This window comes from Pantherophis guttatus, chromosome 15 (assembly GCF_059756535.1).
Source record: "Pantherophis guttatus breed Tessera chromosome 15, ASM5975653v1, whole genome shotgun sequence".
In the NCBI taxonomy this organism is placed as follows: Eukaryota; Metazoa; Chordata; class Lepidosauria; order Squamata; family Colubridae; genus Pantherophis; species Pantherophis guttatus.
In genome coordinates this window covers 10,684,798-10,698,885 of record NC_142077.1, presented here as the reverse complement: position 1 = coordinate 10,698,885, position 14,088 = coordinate 10,684,798, and the positions used below count along the sequence as shown (strand labels likewise).

At 51.0% G+C, this 14,088-nt stretch overlaps 1 protein-coding gene across 7 annotated transcripts in view; it reads left to right on the top strand.

Annotated features, from left to right (window-relative positions):
• Positions 1–14,088, top strand: part of UBR4 (ubiquitin protein ligase E3 component n-recognin 4) — a 133,337-nt gene that overhangs the window by 69,888 nt on the left and 49,361 nt on the right. For 2 of the 7 annotated variants that reach the window (XM_087879111.1, XM_087879108.1), the window contains 9 exons: positions 717–828; positions 2,124–2,254; positions 2,659–2,836; positions 3,562–3,666; positions 4,570–4,689; positions 5,467–5,635; positions 6,820–6,916; positions 7,949–8,056; positions 11,513–11,629. In XM_087879111.1, coding sequence (XP_087735237.1) covers positions 717–828; positions 2,124–2,254; positions 2,659–2,836; positions 3,562–3,666; positions 4,570–4,689; positions 5,467–5,635; positions 6,820–6,916; positions 7,949–8,056; positions 11,513–11,629 — 1,137 coding nt within the window. Of the gene's footprint in view, positions 1–716; positions 829–2,123; positions 2,255–2,658; positions 2,837–3,561; positions 3,667–4,563; positions 4,702–5,466; positions 5,636–6,819; positions 6,917–7,948; positions 8,057–11,512; positions 11,630–14,088 lie in introns of all 7 variants that reach the window. The other 5 variants (XM_087879110.1, XM_087879106.1, XM_087879109.1 and 2 more) reach the window with 3 other exon arrangements.

The window sequence follows — 14,088 nt, the reverse complement described above, 5'->3', positions numbered from 1 at the left end:
ACGATGGTAGCAGATCCATCCAACGATGATTAGAATGTTAGCAACTCCTCACTATGGCAGCATATCATAGCAGCTTCATCATCAAACTGAATACGTTACAATACCTTGCTTAAATACTCTCACAACCAGTCATTACCTAATTACAGCATGACTCAGCATTACAATGAATCAGCAATAAAGCCTTAAAGTCACACAATACATATTCATATTAAAGTCACAGAACACACATATTGCCTGGACAACTTGTTAGGCTCAAACCATATCCTAACACACACTTTTGAGCGCATGGCACTTATTTCAGGGTTCAAAAAAATATAAGACGGTATCATTTTCAGGGAAACACGGTAGTCAAGCACTCCTGTGGCTGCATGGCCCAGCTGGGTGTCAGCTCCCATAATCCCCAACCAGAAAGCACCAGTCTGAGCAGGACGGAACTGTGGCTCACTCCTTCCCGTTTGCCCTCTTGTTGTTCAGGCAGGGAAGAGGCCAGCTCCTTAGGCTGCATCCGTGAACTAAACCAAGTTGAGCTAGGTCTGAACAGTGTGTGAAGGGAGCTAAAAGATCCCTCTGGAAGGCTGCAACTCTTGAGCTTTTCGGGCAGAGGACCTGATGCTTGAATCCCTTGAAAGTCCGTTCCTGCCCAACCCCACCAGGCCATTGCCCCCCCTCCCCTTCCCCTCCCAAACACACTTTGGATTTGCTACTTTGCCTTCCAGGATCCGGCTGTGAGTTTCTCGTGCAAGCAAGCGCTGATCCGGGTGCTGAGGCCCAGGAACAAGAGGAGACACGTGACCTTGCCTTCTTCTCCTCGAAGCAACACCCCCATGGGTAAGGGGGAGCACTGTTCTGGAGCCTCATGGGAAGCACCACCAGGGAGAGAGTCTCAGCCCCTGGAGGAGGCTTCCCTTTGAGGAGACCCCAGGAGCATCTCTTCATTCTCGGGAAGGTCACGTCCCCCTGGCTGGGACTGGAGACGTTGTCTTGCCCCAGCCACGTTCCCTCTCTGTCTCTGTCTCCCCCACTCCTCCTCCCTCCTCCCTCTTTCTTTCTCATCTCTCCCTCCCTCTCTTTTTCATCTCTCCCTCCCTCCCTCCCTCCCTCTCTCTTTCTCAACTCTCACACTCTCCCTCCCTCCCTCCCTCTTTCTCATCTACCTCCCTCCCTCACCCTTTCTCATCCCTCCCTCTCTCTCCCACTTTCTCATCTCCCTCCCTCCCTCTCTCATCTCTTCCTCCCTCTCTCTCCCTCTCCTTCTCTTTTTCAACTCTCACACTCTCCTTATCCCCCTCTCTCCTTCTCTCTTTCTCATCTCTTCCTCCCTCCCTCTCTCTCTCTCTCAACTCTCATACTCTCCCTCCCTCTCCCTCTCCCCCTCTCTTTCTCTTCCTCCCTCCCTCTCCCTCTCTCTTTCTCATCTCTAACTCTATCCCTCTCTCTTTCTCATCTCTTCCTCCCTCCCTCTCCCTCAACTCTCATACTCTCCCTCCCTCTCCCTCTCCCCCTCTCTTTCTCTTCCTCCCTCCCTCCCTCTCCCTCTCTCTTTCTCATCTCTAACCCTCTCCCTCTCTCTCTCATCTCTTCCTCCCTCTCTCTCCCTCTATTTCTCATCTCTCTCCCTCCCTCTCCCTCCCTCCCTCCTCTCTTTCTCATCTCTTCCTCCCTCTCCCTCTCTCTTTGTCAACTCTCACACTCTCCCTCTCTCTTTCTCATCTCTTCCTTGCTCCCTCCCTCTCCCTCTCATCTCTCTCCCTCCCTCTCCCTTTCTCAACCCTCCCTCTCCCTCCCTAACTCTTTCTCATCCCTCTCCCTTCTTCTCTCTCCCTCTCTTCCTCATATCTTTCTCCCTCTCTTTCTCAACTCTCACACTCTCCCCCTCTCCCACTCCCTCTTTCTTTTTCATCTCTTCCTCCCTCCCTCTCCCTCTCTTTCTCAACTCTAACCCTCTCCCTTTCCCTCCCTCTCTCTCTCGCCCGCTCTCTTTCTCATCTCTTCCTCCCTCCCTCCCTCTCTCTTTGTCATCTCTCTCTCCCTCTCTCTCTCCCTCCGGTCCCCGTCCCCCCCATGCTCTCTCGTGCATCTGGCTGGGCTTCGCAGGACTTTTCTCTCTTTTTCTTAACATCCAGGCGACAAAGACGATTATGACGACGACGATGCTGATGACAAGATGCAGACCCCCGGCCTGCCCAGCGGGGAGGACATTCGGCAGGAGAGCCAGGAGCAAAATGAGGTGGACCATGGAGACTTTGAGATGGTGGTGAGTCCCCCGGCTGGACAGGAAAATCTGGGCCTGCCGCTCAGCCTGGAGAAGAACGGGGGCATTGGGATGCTTCGTTTGGGGGGGGGGGGTGTCTTAAATTTAATGATCCCTTAGAGAGGGTCAAAGGGTATATAGCTCCCCCAGAGGTATAATGGGGGAATGTGTTTAATGGAGCTGCCTCCAATCTTTTGGGCACCAGGGACCAGTTCCGTGGAGAGTGGTTTTTACCCCGGACTGGAAAGGGTGTGGTTTTGTATGCCGCCTGCATCCCGCAGATAGGGGGCTTCGCTTGTTTGCGCAGCCCAATTTCTGGCATGCCATGGACTGGTGCCAACCGGAGGTTGGGGACCCCTGGTCTAATCCAGTCGGCCACAATGTTTTGGCATCTCTCCTACTCCTAGTCTGAATCGATGGTCCTGGAAACTGCCGACAACGTGAACAACGGGAACCCGTCTCCCCTGGAGGCTCTCCTGGCTGGGGCCGAGGGCTTCCCCCCCATGCTGGACATCCCCCCCGATGCCGACGACGAAACCATGGTCGAGCTGGCCATTGCCTTGAGCCTGCAACAGGACCAGCAGGGTGAGAGAGGCAGGCAGCCCCTTCCCCACTACAGTGTGTGTGTGTGTGGGGGGGCTCCTTTACAGACTTGGGCAAAGGCAAGGCCTCCTGTGCTGTCAACCAAGAAGAATGGAGGGAGGCACGGTGAGCCGCAGTGGCGCACTGGTTAGAGTGCAGTTCTGCAGGCTACTTCTGCTGACTGCTGGCTGCCTGCAATTTGCCAGTTCAAATCTCACCAGGCTCGAGTTGACTCAGCCTTCCGTCCTTCTGAGGTTGGTAAAACGAGGACCCAGATTGTTGGGGGCAAGAGGCTGACTCTGTAAACAGCTTAGAGAGGGCTGTAAAAGCACTGTGAAGCGGTATATAAGTGTAAGTGCTATTGCTATTGCTATATAAGAGCCGTAGTGGTGAGAATGCAGTATTGCAGACTAACTCATTGCTCGCTGCCAATAGTTCGATTCTAAGCGGCGCAAGGTTGACTCCACCTTCCGTCCCTCCGAGGTCAGTCCTCATTTTACTGACCTCAGAGGCTGACTCTGTAAACTGCTTAGAGAGGGCTGCAAAGTACTGTGAGGCGGTATATAAGTCTAAGAGCTATTGCTATTACTGTCCCGGATACAGAGAAGAAGAAAAAAAACCAGAGACTTGTTTGTGGTTTCCTCCCGTACCCTCGGCGTTAATTTCTCCCACCCTTCCTTTCCCACTCTCTCTCTCTCTCTCTCTCTCTCTCTCTCTCTCTCATGCAGGCAGCAGCAGCAGCGCTCTCGGCCTACAGAGCCTGGGGCTGTCTGGACAGGCCCCCAGCTCTTCCTCTCTGGATGCCGGGACTCTGTCAGATACCACTGCATCAGGTAATGAGCACGGGGTAAAACCCGGTCCTTGGTGGGGGGGGGTTGTTGGGTGAGACGTGCCTGGATCGGATGCCTCCTGCGAGACAGTCCTCATCAGGGTGGACGTGATTCAAATTGTTTTGATTTAAATCAAATCCACCCTGTCTCTTTATATCACTTCTTCACCAACATCTTACAGGCGGTGGTTTACCCGTTCAATTATCAATCCAAAATCAAGTTGGGTGTAGTTGTTAAAATGATGGGAGTAGGTCTAGAAAGATTTGGTTATCAGCCTACCCTCAAGCACAAAAAAAACCCGGAGAGGTTCTCTACATCACGGACTTGCCTTCATATATATATGGGTGGGCTTCCAGCTATAAGTGATCTGAACCTTTTGTATTAAAAAAGTATTTTACATTTTCATCCTGGACTTTGCAAGGCATGAGCTGGATCATAAAACAGAAGTAATAGAATACAGTAAATGACCAAAAGTTCCGACTTGATTTCAATCAGATCGATTTCAATCATGATTTCAATCACTACTAAAAAAGCTTGGTTTAAAACAAGTCGATTTAAATCACAATCATGATTTAAATCACCAGTCAAAAGGCTTGATTTAAATCAACTCGATTTAAATCACAATTTCAATCATGATTTCAATCATCAGTCAAAAGGCTTGATTTTGTAAAAAAAAAAAAAAAAAAAAATCATCGATTTTGATCCACCCTGGTCCTCGTTGCCTCCAGTTTGAACAGACTGCCCCCACACTGTTTGTTTTGAAGTGGGTTTCAAAAGGGATCGAACGACAAAGCCCCCCCCCCCCCCCGTCCTCATTTCTTTGGCCTGCTTCGGGTGGTCCCCGTTCGAACAGCTCAGAGGCCGGGTTTTTACTTGTAACAGCTCTCCTTACTCTCCTAGCTCCAGCCTCCGACGACGAAGGCAGCACGGCCGCGACCGACGGCTCCACGCTCCGCACCTCCCCAGCCGACCACGGGGGCAGCGTGGGCTCTGAGAGCGGGGGCAGCGCAGTGGACTCCGTGGCAGGCGAGCACAGTGGTAATCGCCCCTCCTCGGTATCCCCTTCCCTCTGGGGAGCATTTGCCTCTTTGGTCCAGGCTTCGGTCCAGGCCTGACCTGGGAAAGAGGGTGGGGTGTTTTCCTCTTTTCCTCATAGACCAGGGGTGTCAAACTCAATTTCATTGAGGGCCGCCTCAGGGTTGTGTTTGACTTTGGGGGGGGGGCAGTGGGTGTGTGGCCAGATCAATGTCACTTGTGTCGGGGGCACCTGTGGCGGCCTGAGTGCTCTGCAAGCGAAAACGGGCTCCCAGGCAAGGGTGAAATCCAGCAGGTTCCGGCGAACCGGTAGCAGAAATTTTGAGTAGTCCGGAGAACCGGCAAATACCACCTCTGGCTGGCCCCAGAATAAGGTGGGAATGGAGATTTTGCAATATCCTTTCCCCAGGAGTGGGGAGGGAATGGAGATTTTGCACTATCCTTCCTCCAGGAGTGGGGAGGGAATGGGGATTTTGCACTATCCTTCCCTGCCACACCCACCAAGCCATACCACGCCCACAAGCCACACCCACAGAACTGATAGTAACAAAAATTGAATTTCGCCACTGCTCCCTAGCTCCATTTTTGGCTATGACAGCTTCCTGCAACCTCCTGCAGCCTTTCTGAGCTCCATTTTTGCTGGCAGAGGCCCTGCGGGCCCATCCTTTGCTGTTTCCAGGTCTGGGCCTTGAGTTTGATCACCTCTGCCCCTTGGCCAGGCACCTCCAGGAGACCGCCGGTGCTCACCCTCCTGGTTCTCCCTTGTAGTGTCCGGCCGAAGCAGCGCCTACGGAGACACGACGGCTGAGGGCCATCCGGCAGGGCCTGGGAGCATCAGCTCCAGCACGGGGGCCATCAGCACCGCCACGGGGCAGCCGGAGGGTGAAGGCTCTGAAGGCGAGGGCGAAGGCGAAGGGGACGTCCACGCCAGCAACAGGCAAGAGAGCTCTTTTCCCTGCTTGGGGCGTATGTGTCTGGGAAGCCCTCCAAGGCCAACCTGGGGAAACAGAAATGGTCGTGAGTCAAACGGCAGCGGGGAGACCGAGTGTGGGGAAGGGGAGGAGGAGGAGGGAAAAAGCTGGCTCAGGAACGCAGGCATGGGAAAGGGCCAGCGTCCCGTGGCTTCTGATTGTTCTGTCGGAGGCCATTGGGGGTTGGAGGTCAGCAGGGGACAGTTAACTGTTAGGGTGGTTAGGCCCTTCCCTTCCTCTTCCTCAGGGCTTGTTTGTCCCAGGTTCTGCCAATCAAATAAAATCCATGGCTTAGGACCTGGGTACCTACGAGACCGTCTTTTGCCACCAACAGCCTCCCACCGACCAGTTCGTTCTCACAGGGAGGGACTACTCAGGGTACCGTCAGTCAAATTATGTCGCCTGGCGACTCCCAGGGGGAGGGCCTTCTCTGTGGGGGCTCCAACCCTTTGGAATGAACTGCCCCCAGAGATACGGAATATCCCTGATCTCCGTGCTTTCCGCCGTGCCCCCAAAACCCTGATGTTCCAACAGGCGGGGCTAAACATATGAACATGTGAATGTTTTTAAAATGTTATCTAATTTTAGGTTCTATTTAATTGGGCCAAACTATGTTATAATAATAATTTTAATTAGCAATTTTATGATGTTTGTGTTTCTATATTTTTCTTGACTGTACACCGCCTTGAGTCCTACGGGAGAAAGGTGGTATAGAAATATAATAAATAGATAGATAGATAGATAGATAGATAGATAGATAGATAGATAGATAGATAGATAGATAGATAGATAGATAGATAGATAGTGGACGTCTCTTAGGACTAAAATAAGGAACACAATTCATGCTGCTCAGTTGCCAGAGTGTGGTTTTACAGCCAGACCTCACATGCCTTCCTCCTCTTCCTCCTCCTCCTCCACCACCACCTCTTCCTCCTTTCTCTCTCTCTCTCCTCTCTCTCTCCTTCTCTTTCTCTCACTCTCTCACTCATTCTTTCCCTCCCCCTTCCCCTCTTTTTCTTTCTCTCTCCCACCTCCCTCCCTGTCTCTCTTTCTTTCTCTCTCCCTCCCTCCCTCTTTCTCTGTCTCTCCCCCTCTCTCTCTCCCCTCCCTCTCTCCCTCCCTCTCTCTCTCTCTTTCTTTTTTTTCCCAGGTTGCACATGGTCAGGCTAATGCTGCTGGAACGGCTACTGCAGACCCTTCCCCAGCTGAGGAACGTTGGCGGGGTCCGGGCCATCCCCTACATGCAGGTGGGTCTGAGTGATTCTTCCTCCTGCCATCTTTGTGATGTGCACGGGGTGGGTTTGCCAGGTCTTTTCCCTAGCTGTGGTTCCCTTCTCTGTTCCTCCCTCTTTTTTCTTGGACTGGTACTCAAAAGACCAGGTCCAGTTTCTCTCCTAACGCTACCTGGTAATCATAAGCACAGCCTGGGAATATGGAAGGTCTCTCCGTACAGCGCCTCTTGCTGACCCTGTTTTTGCGGTTGAACACTAGAGTGTATTATTTGAATGCTTTTTAGTGGCACCTGCCCTCTGGAATGAACTGCCCCCGGAGATTCGTTTGATCCCTGACCTGCGTACCTTTCGCCGTGCCCTTAAGACTCTACTGTTTCAACAGGCTGGGCTGGCTTAAGAACGGATTTTAATGGGTGTTTTAGTTTTTAATATAGGGCCAAATCATTTAATATGTTTTAAACTGCTTTTTAAATTTTATATATATGTGTTTTAGTATGGCTGTGCACCGCCCTGAGTCCCTCGGGAGAAGGGCGGTATAAAAATGTAAAAAATAAATAGATTAGATAGATAGATAGATAGATAGATAGATAGATAGATAGATAGATAGATAGATAGATAGATAGATAGATAGATAGATAGATAGATAGGTAGGTAGGTAGGTAGGTAGGTAGGTAGGTAGGTAGGTAGGTAGGTAGATAGATAGATAGATAGATAGGTAGATAGGTAGATAGATAGGTAGATAGATAGGTAGGTAGATAGATAGATAGATAGATAGATAGATAGATAGATAGATAGATAGATAGATAGATAGGTAGGTAGGTAGGTAGGTAGGTAGGTAGGTAGGTAGGTAGGTAGGTAGGTAGATAGATAGATAGATAGATAGATAGATAGATAGATAGATAGATAGATAGATAGATAGATAGATAGATAGAGTTATTTGGAGGGCCGTGGGTGGGTGGGAGAGACTTCTGTTCACCAAGCCTGGAAGACTCTACACCTCCTCGGCCATTGTCTCTGACTTTGTCCCTCGATGTGCCTTGTGCCCAGGTGATCCTGATGCTGACTACTGACCTTGATGGCGATGAAGAAAAAGACAAAGGGGCACTGGATAACCTTCTCGCCCAGTTGATTGCTGAGCTCTGCATGGAGAAGAAGGTAACACACACACACATACACACACACTCTCTTACTGCATGACACCCCTCCAGGATGAGACGTGAACGTAGTTGGAAAATACTATAAGAGGCAGCGGCTCCTACCTGAAACCCTAAGCTCTCAGTCAGAATAGAGCCTCTCTAGGAGTGTCTGGAGGCTGGGGACAGCAAAAAACGTCACTTCCTGTCTAACCGGGAGTTGGGAAATGGGCCGTTTCAGGCCTCCGGAGGACCTCCAAGGGAGTGGGGAAGGCTGTTTTCGCCCTCCCCAGATGCATAGAGAAGATCTGGAGCCAGGTGAGAAAGAAAAACGGGCCTTCCCCACCCCCAGGCCCTTGGGAGGCAGGAAACAGCCTGTTTCCCTACTTCTGGTGGGTCCAGAAGGCCCAAAAATCAGCTGGCCGGCACATGCATGCGCGCCAGAGCTGAGCTGGTATGCCCACTGATATGGCTATGTGTGCCACCTGTGGCACACATGCCATAGGTTCGCCATCATGAGTCTAGACTCTTGTTAAAAACATCCACTGATGGAGAGCCCACAATTTTCAAAGGCAAGCTTTCCCACTGGTTAACTATCCTCACTGTTAGAAAGTTTCTCCTTAATTCCAGGTCGCTTCTCTCCTTGGCTACTTTCCATCCTAAATCAAACCTGTGACTCAGGATGGGAACCAATCAAGGAGAGAATCAATAACCTTAATAAGCATCAATAATCATCCTAAGTGACGTCCCAGTTCCTGGAGGTTGTGCGGATCTGGATGGGGAGGAACAGGCTCAAGCTCAACCCTTCCAAGACTGAGTGGCTGTGATTCCCGGCATCCTGATATAGTCAGTTGACTCCATCACTGACTATCGGGGGCCCCACAGAAAGGGCTCGCAATCTGGGAGTCCTCCTGAATACGCAGCTGTCCTTGGAGGAACATCTGATGACTGTAGCCAGGGGGACCTTTTGTCAGGTTCGCCTGATTCGCCAGTTGCGGCCCTTTCTTGATCGGGATTCCCGGTGCACAGTCACTCACGCCCTCGTCACCTCTCGCCTTGACTACTGCAACGCTCTCTACATGGGGCTCCCTTTGAGGAGTACCCGGAGGCTCCAACTGGTCCAGAATGCGGCCGCGCGGGTAGTGACGGGAGCAGCCTGGCGCTCCCATGTAACACCGCTCCTGCGCGAGCTGCACTGGCTCCCAGTGGTCTTCCGGGTGCGCTTCAAGGTGCTGGTTACCACCTTTAAAGCGCTCCATGGCATAGGACCTAGTTATCTTCGAGACCGCCTGCTACTGCCGACGGCCTCCCATCGACCTGTGCGCTCCCACAGAGAGGGCCTCCTTGGGGTGCCATCAGCCAAACAATGTAGGCTGGTGACCCCCAGGGGGAGAGCCTTCTCTGTGGGGGCACCTACCCTCTGGAATCAGCTGCCCCCTGAGATAAGGAGAATCCAAGATCTCGGTGCCTTCCGCCGTGCCCTTAAAACCTTCTTTTTCCAGCAAGACGGGCTGGCTTAACATATTTTTTAACATATTTTTAATTTTTAATTGGTTTGTTATCTTAAACTGGGGCCAAATTAATATATATCCTTTTAATTGTTTTTTAATGTTTGTATTGTATGTTTTTATCTGACTGTACACCGCCCTGAGTCTTTCAAGAGAAGGTGCGGTATATAAATTTGAAATAAAATAAAATAAATAAATAAATAAATCAGACCTATGGGGAAAATGCCACTTTGCAGGGCCAGGCTGAGAAGCCCTTTGACCTGCTGGCCACTAGAGGGCAGCAGTAGCTCGAGGGAGAACCAGGCGACCAGCCGGCTGGTAAACTCCGTCTGGCTGCTGGTCAGGTTCATTGCCTTTGGCTCCTGGATGAGTTGGCTATCTATCTATCTATCTATCTATCTATCTATCTATCTATCTATCTATCTATCTATCTATCTATCCGTATATATTTAATTTGTTTACTGCCTGCCTTGTCGCGAAATGAGTCGGATCTGTAGCAAGGGGTGGCATTCACGTACCTTCCCTCCCGGTTCGCAAATGTGTCTTCTGCGCATGCGCGGAGTCTCAGAAAACGTGGAAAACGGGATGTCGTGACGTCCGTGTGGGTGGGTGGGGGGATCCCGCAGTCGCCCCCTACCGATTTCGCCTGAACCAGATAGAACTGGCTGAATACCACCACTGATCCGTAGGCCGTAGTGCCAACTTTGGAAAAATAACACAAAGTATTTACAGTCAAGGGATATCCAAGATAGGTCTGTGCCTGTGCATCGATCATAATTCGGGGGGATCAGGGCAGTGGTGAAATGTAAAATTTGTTACTACCGGTTCTGTGGGCGTGGCTTGGTGGTGGTGGGGTAATATGACTGAGTGGGCATAGCCAACTTTTTTTTTTTTAACTTTTAAAACCATTTTTTAAAGTATTTTTTTGTAAAAAAAAAAAAAATGATTTAAAAAGCCTCTGACGATCCCAGCTGACTTGTCTGATCGGCAGAGGCTTTCTTTTTATTTTTAAAGCCTCTGACGATCCCAGATGACCTGCCTGATCGGCAGAGGCTTTTTTTACTTTTAAAAGCATTTTTTCGGCCGAAGAGGTGGTAGAAAAAATGCTTTTAAAAGCCTCTGATGATCCCAGCTGAGCCGCGCAATCATCAGAGGCTTTTTTTTTTTTTTTACTTTTAAAAGCATTTTTTTCGGCCAAAGAGGTTGTAGAAAAAATGCTTTTAAAAATTAAAAAAAAAGCCCCTGATGATCGCGCGGCTCAGCTGGGCATGGGGGGGGCGGCAGGGATTTTTGCTACCGGTTCTCCGAACCACCCGCCTCCATCGCTACCGGATCGGGTGATCCGGTCCGAACTGGGAGCATTTCGCCCCTGGATCAGGGGCATACAGGTGCTTTTTCTCCTCCGTTTTGTGTTTGGCAAGGGTTCAGACTACAGGTAGCCCTCGAGTTACGACCACAAGGGAGCCCAACCTGTCTGTTGCGACGTGAAGCAAACCCTTCTTTAAGTGAGTTTGCCCCCATTTTGCGACTTTTCCTGCTGCAGCTGTTAAGTGAATCATTATATTTATTACATTAAGTAGAACATGGTTTGTTAAGTAAATCTGTCTTCCCCCACCGACTTTTGCTTGTCAGGAGCCGGGGTGGTGGTGGTGGACTAGATGACCTACAAGGTCCCTTCCAACTCTGTTAATCTGAGGTGACGAAAGATGATAACGTGACCCTTGATTCACTGTCATAAACGTGAAGCAATCACCAAGCATCTGAATTTTGATCAAGTGGCCGCGGGGGGGAGATGCTGCTGCAGTGATGTGTGAAAAACGGTCACAGCTTAATTTTTTCCCCCCAGTGCAAATTGTCACTTTGAACGGTCGCGAAATGCCCTGTTGTAAGTCGAGGATTACCTGTCGCCGGGCAACCACAAATCCCTTCCTTTAGCCCTTTCCTCACTCTTTCCTTTCTCTCCCTTGCAGGACGTGTCCAAGAAAAATGAACGCTCTCCCCTCAACGAAGTCCACCTGGTCATCATGAGGCTCTTGAGTGTCTTCATGTCCCGGACAAAATCTGGATCAAAATCTTCCATTTGTGAGGTACGTGAGGAGTCTGGCCTGGTTAGGGTGTGTGTGTGTGCCCCACATACGTGTCTGTGCGGGATCCATGTCAGGCAGAAAGGAAAGGGCCGTTTTATTTTTATTTATTTTATTAGTCTAATTTCTATGCCGCCCACTCTCCGAGGACTCTGGGCGGCTTACACCAAAGACAGTATACTAAATAGCATATTGCCCCCTAACAATCTGGGTCCTCATTTTACCCACCTCGGGAAGGATGGAAGGCTGAGTCAACCTTGAGCTGGTGAGATTTGATCCGCTGATCTGCTGAACTAGCAGTCAGCTGAAGTAGCTGCAGTACTGGCACCCTAACCACTGCGCCACCTCGACTCGGTTTTCTTCCCCCTTCCCAATTCGGCCTCCTCGTCACCTGTTCTGACCCACCTCCCCAAACACGACAAACCCTCTGAAGTTTGTTTGTTTTTTTTTAATTTGATTTTATATGCCGCCCTTCTCCGGAGACTCAGGGCGGCTTACAATGCGTTAAGCAATAGCCTTCATACTTTTGTATATTTATACAAAGTCAGCTTATTGCCCCCACAAACCGGGTCCTCATTTTACCCACCTTAGAAAGGATGGAAGGCTGAGTCGACCTTGAGCCTGGGGAGAATTGAACTCGCAGTAATTGCAGGCAGTTGGATGTTAAATGCTGCCTTAGTAGGAGGCATTAGCCTCCTACGCCACTCAGGCTTTTATTATTCCTTTTATTAGGATTCCTTTTATTAGGAGCGCCGGCAGCCCCAGCAAAAAGTTTCTCTCTCACCGCGGGCTAAGAAGTCCGTCCGTCCGGAAGATGAATAGTTGTTTGCCACATCTATTCATCTCCGCCCCCTGCCTTTTATCCCCAGAGATAGGGTGGGGCCTTCATTAGCAGCGGTGGCTCTTCCGTCCCAAGGACCGGCCCATAGATTTCTATTGCTCTCCTCTCCTCTGCCTTCTGTGCATTCGTGCGTCAGGCAATGGACCCAGCTGTTCCTCCTCCTCCTCATCAGCCGCCTCCAGACCTGGGGGCTGTTGACTCTCCATCTGAGGGCTGACGGACGGCCCAGGCTCTGCCTCCGTCTCTCTCTCTGACAGCTTCATTCCCTCTTCCCCCTTGGAGCTCTCAGGTTGCCTAGATGCCGACCCTGACTCCCACTCCTCCTCCTCCTCTGATTCGGCTGCTGGAGGGGCCGTCGACAGGCCACAACACAGACATTCCTGATTGCAAACCCTTTGGGCTCTGGGGTTTTGGACGCCGGGCAACCAGGCGTCTTTGCCCACCAAACCCTCGGCGGTTAAAAGAAAGGGTGGGGGGGGAAACCGTGGGTGGGGAAGGAGGGAGGATTTGCAAATGGGATTGTCGGGAGGCCGCGATGCCCGCGCTATCTGCCGTGTTTCGAAACCGCTAAGAGGATTCCGTTGCTAAACGGTGCAGCGCTAAGGCGGCATTTCAGAACGGAAGCTGGCAAAAGGCGCATGTCGCGGAAAGCATATTAATAACAAAAGCGCAGAGGTTAAAAATGGAACCGGGGAGGCATTGAATTTTAATGAGCTTATGGGCTGTGGGCTTTGTTTGGATTTAGAAAGGCTTTCTCTAATGGTTTTATTTACACTTGGGGCTCACCAGCCTCTCTTCCCCCCCCCACCCCTTTTCCTCCCAAGTGCAGAAGAGGGAGGGCTTTTCAAAACCTGTCAAAGTGCAGATGACCAGTGGGGGCGAGAGAGCCGGGGCGGCTCCTGGCGGCTCTTCAAAAGCCCTGCTGCCTCCCCTTTTCCATCGCGCAACTGGCCGAATTCCAGAGGAACGGAGGAAGAGGACTGTTCAGCTCCTACGTTTGAAGGGGAGGCAAATGAAAGGGGCTGGAGCCCCTCTCTCCTCCTCCTCTTAATCCTCTGCTGGGTGCCCACCGGCATGTGTGTCGAGGGGAGATTAGACTCCAGAACTGATTGCCGTTTTGCCTCCCTCCTTCCTCCTGCCTCTTTTAAACTAAGCCTCCTTCCGATGCGTAGAGGGCTCTTGTCGCTGCTCTTTCAAAAGGATATCAAAGGCTAGAAACTGTCCCAGCCCCAGAAGAAGTGGGGTTGCGTTCCCCTCTAGGTCCCCGAGGGCTGTTCTGTGGCTTCTCTTGGGCCCATCTGGAGACTGCTGGACCAGACGCAAAGCCCCCCCCCCTCCCTCCAATCCTTGGGACTCCCCTTCATTCTCCCTCCTGCTTGCTTGGACTTGGTGGGGCTGCAGGCCATGGAGACCCCAAGGTGGTCTGGATGATTGTTGGCCGTGCCAGGCTGAGAGGACCATCCCTTGCCCTTACTTTGCAGAAGGTCCCAAAAGTTGAAAGCTACCTATAGCATTAGCATAGCAATAGCACTTATATACCGCTTCATGGTGCTTTTACAGCCCTCTCAAGGCTGAGTCCAAGGCTGAGTCCACCTTGAGCCGGTCAGGATCGAACTCCTGA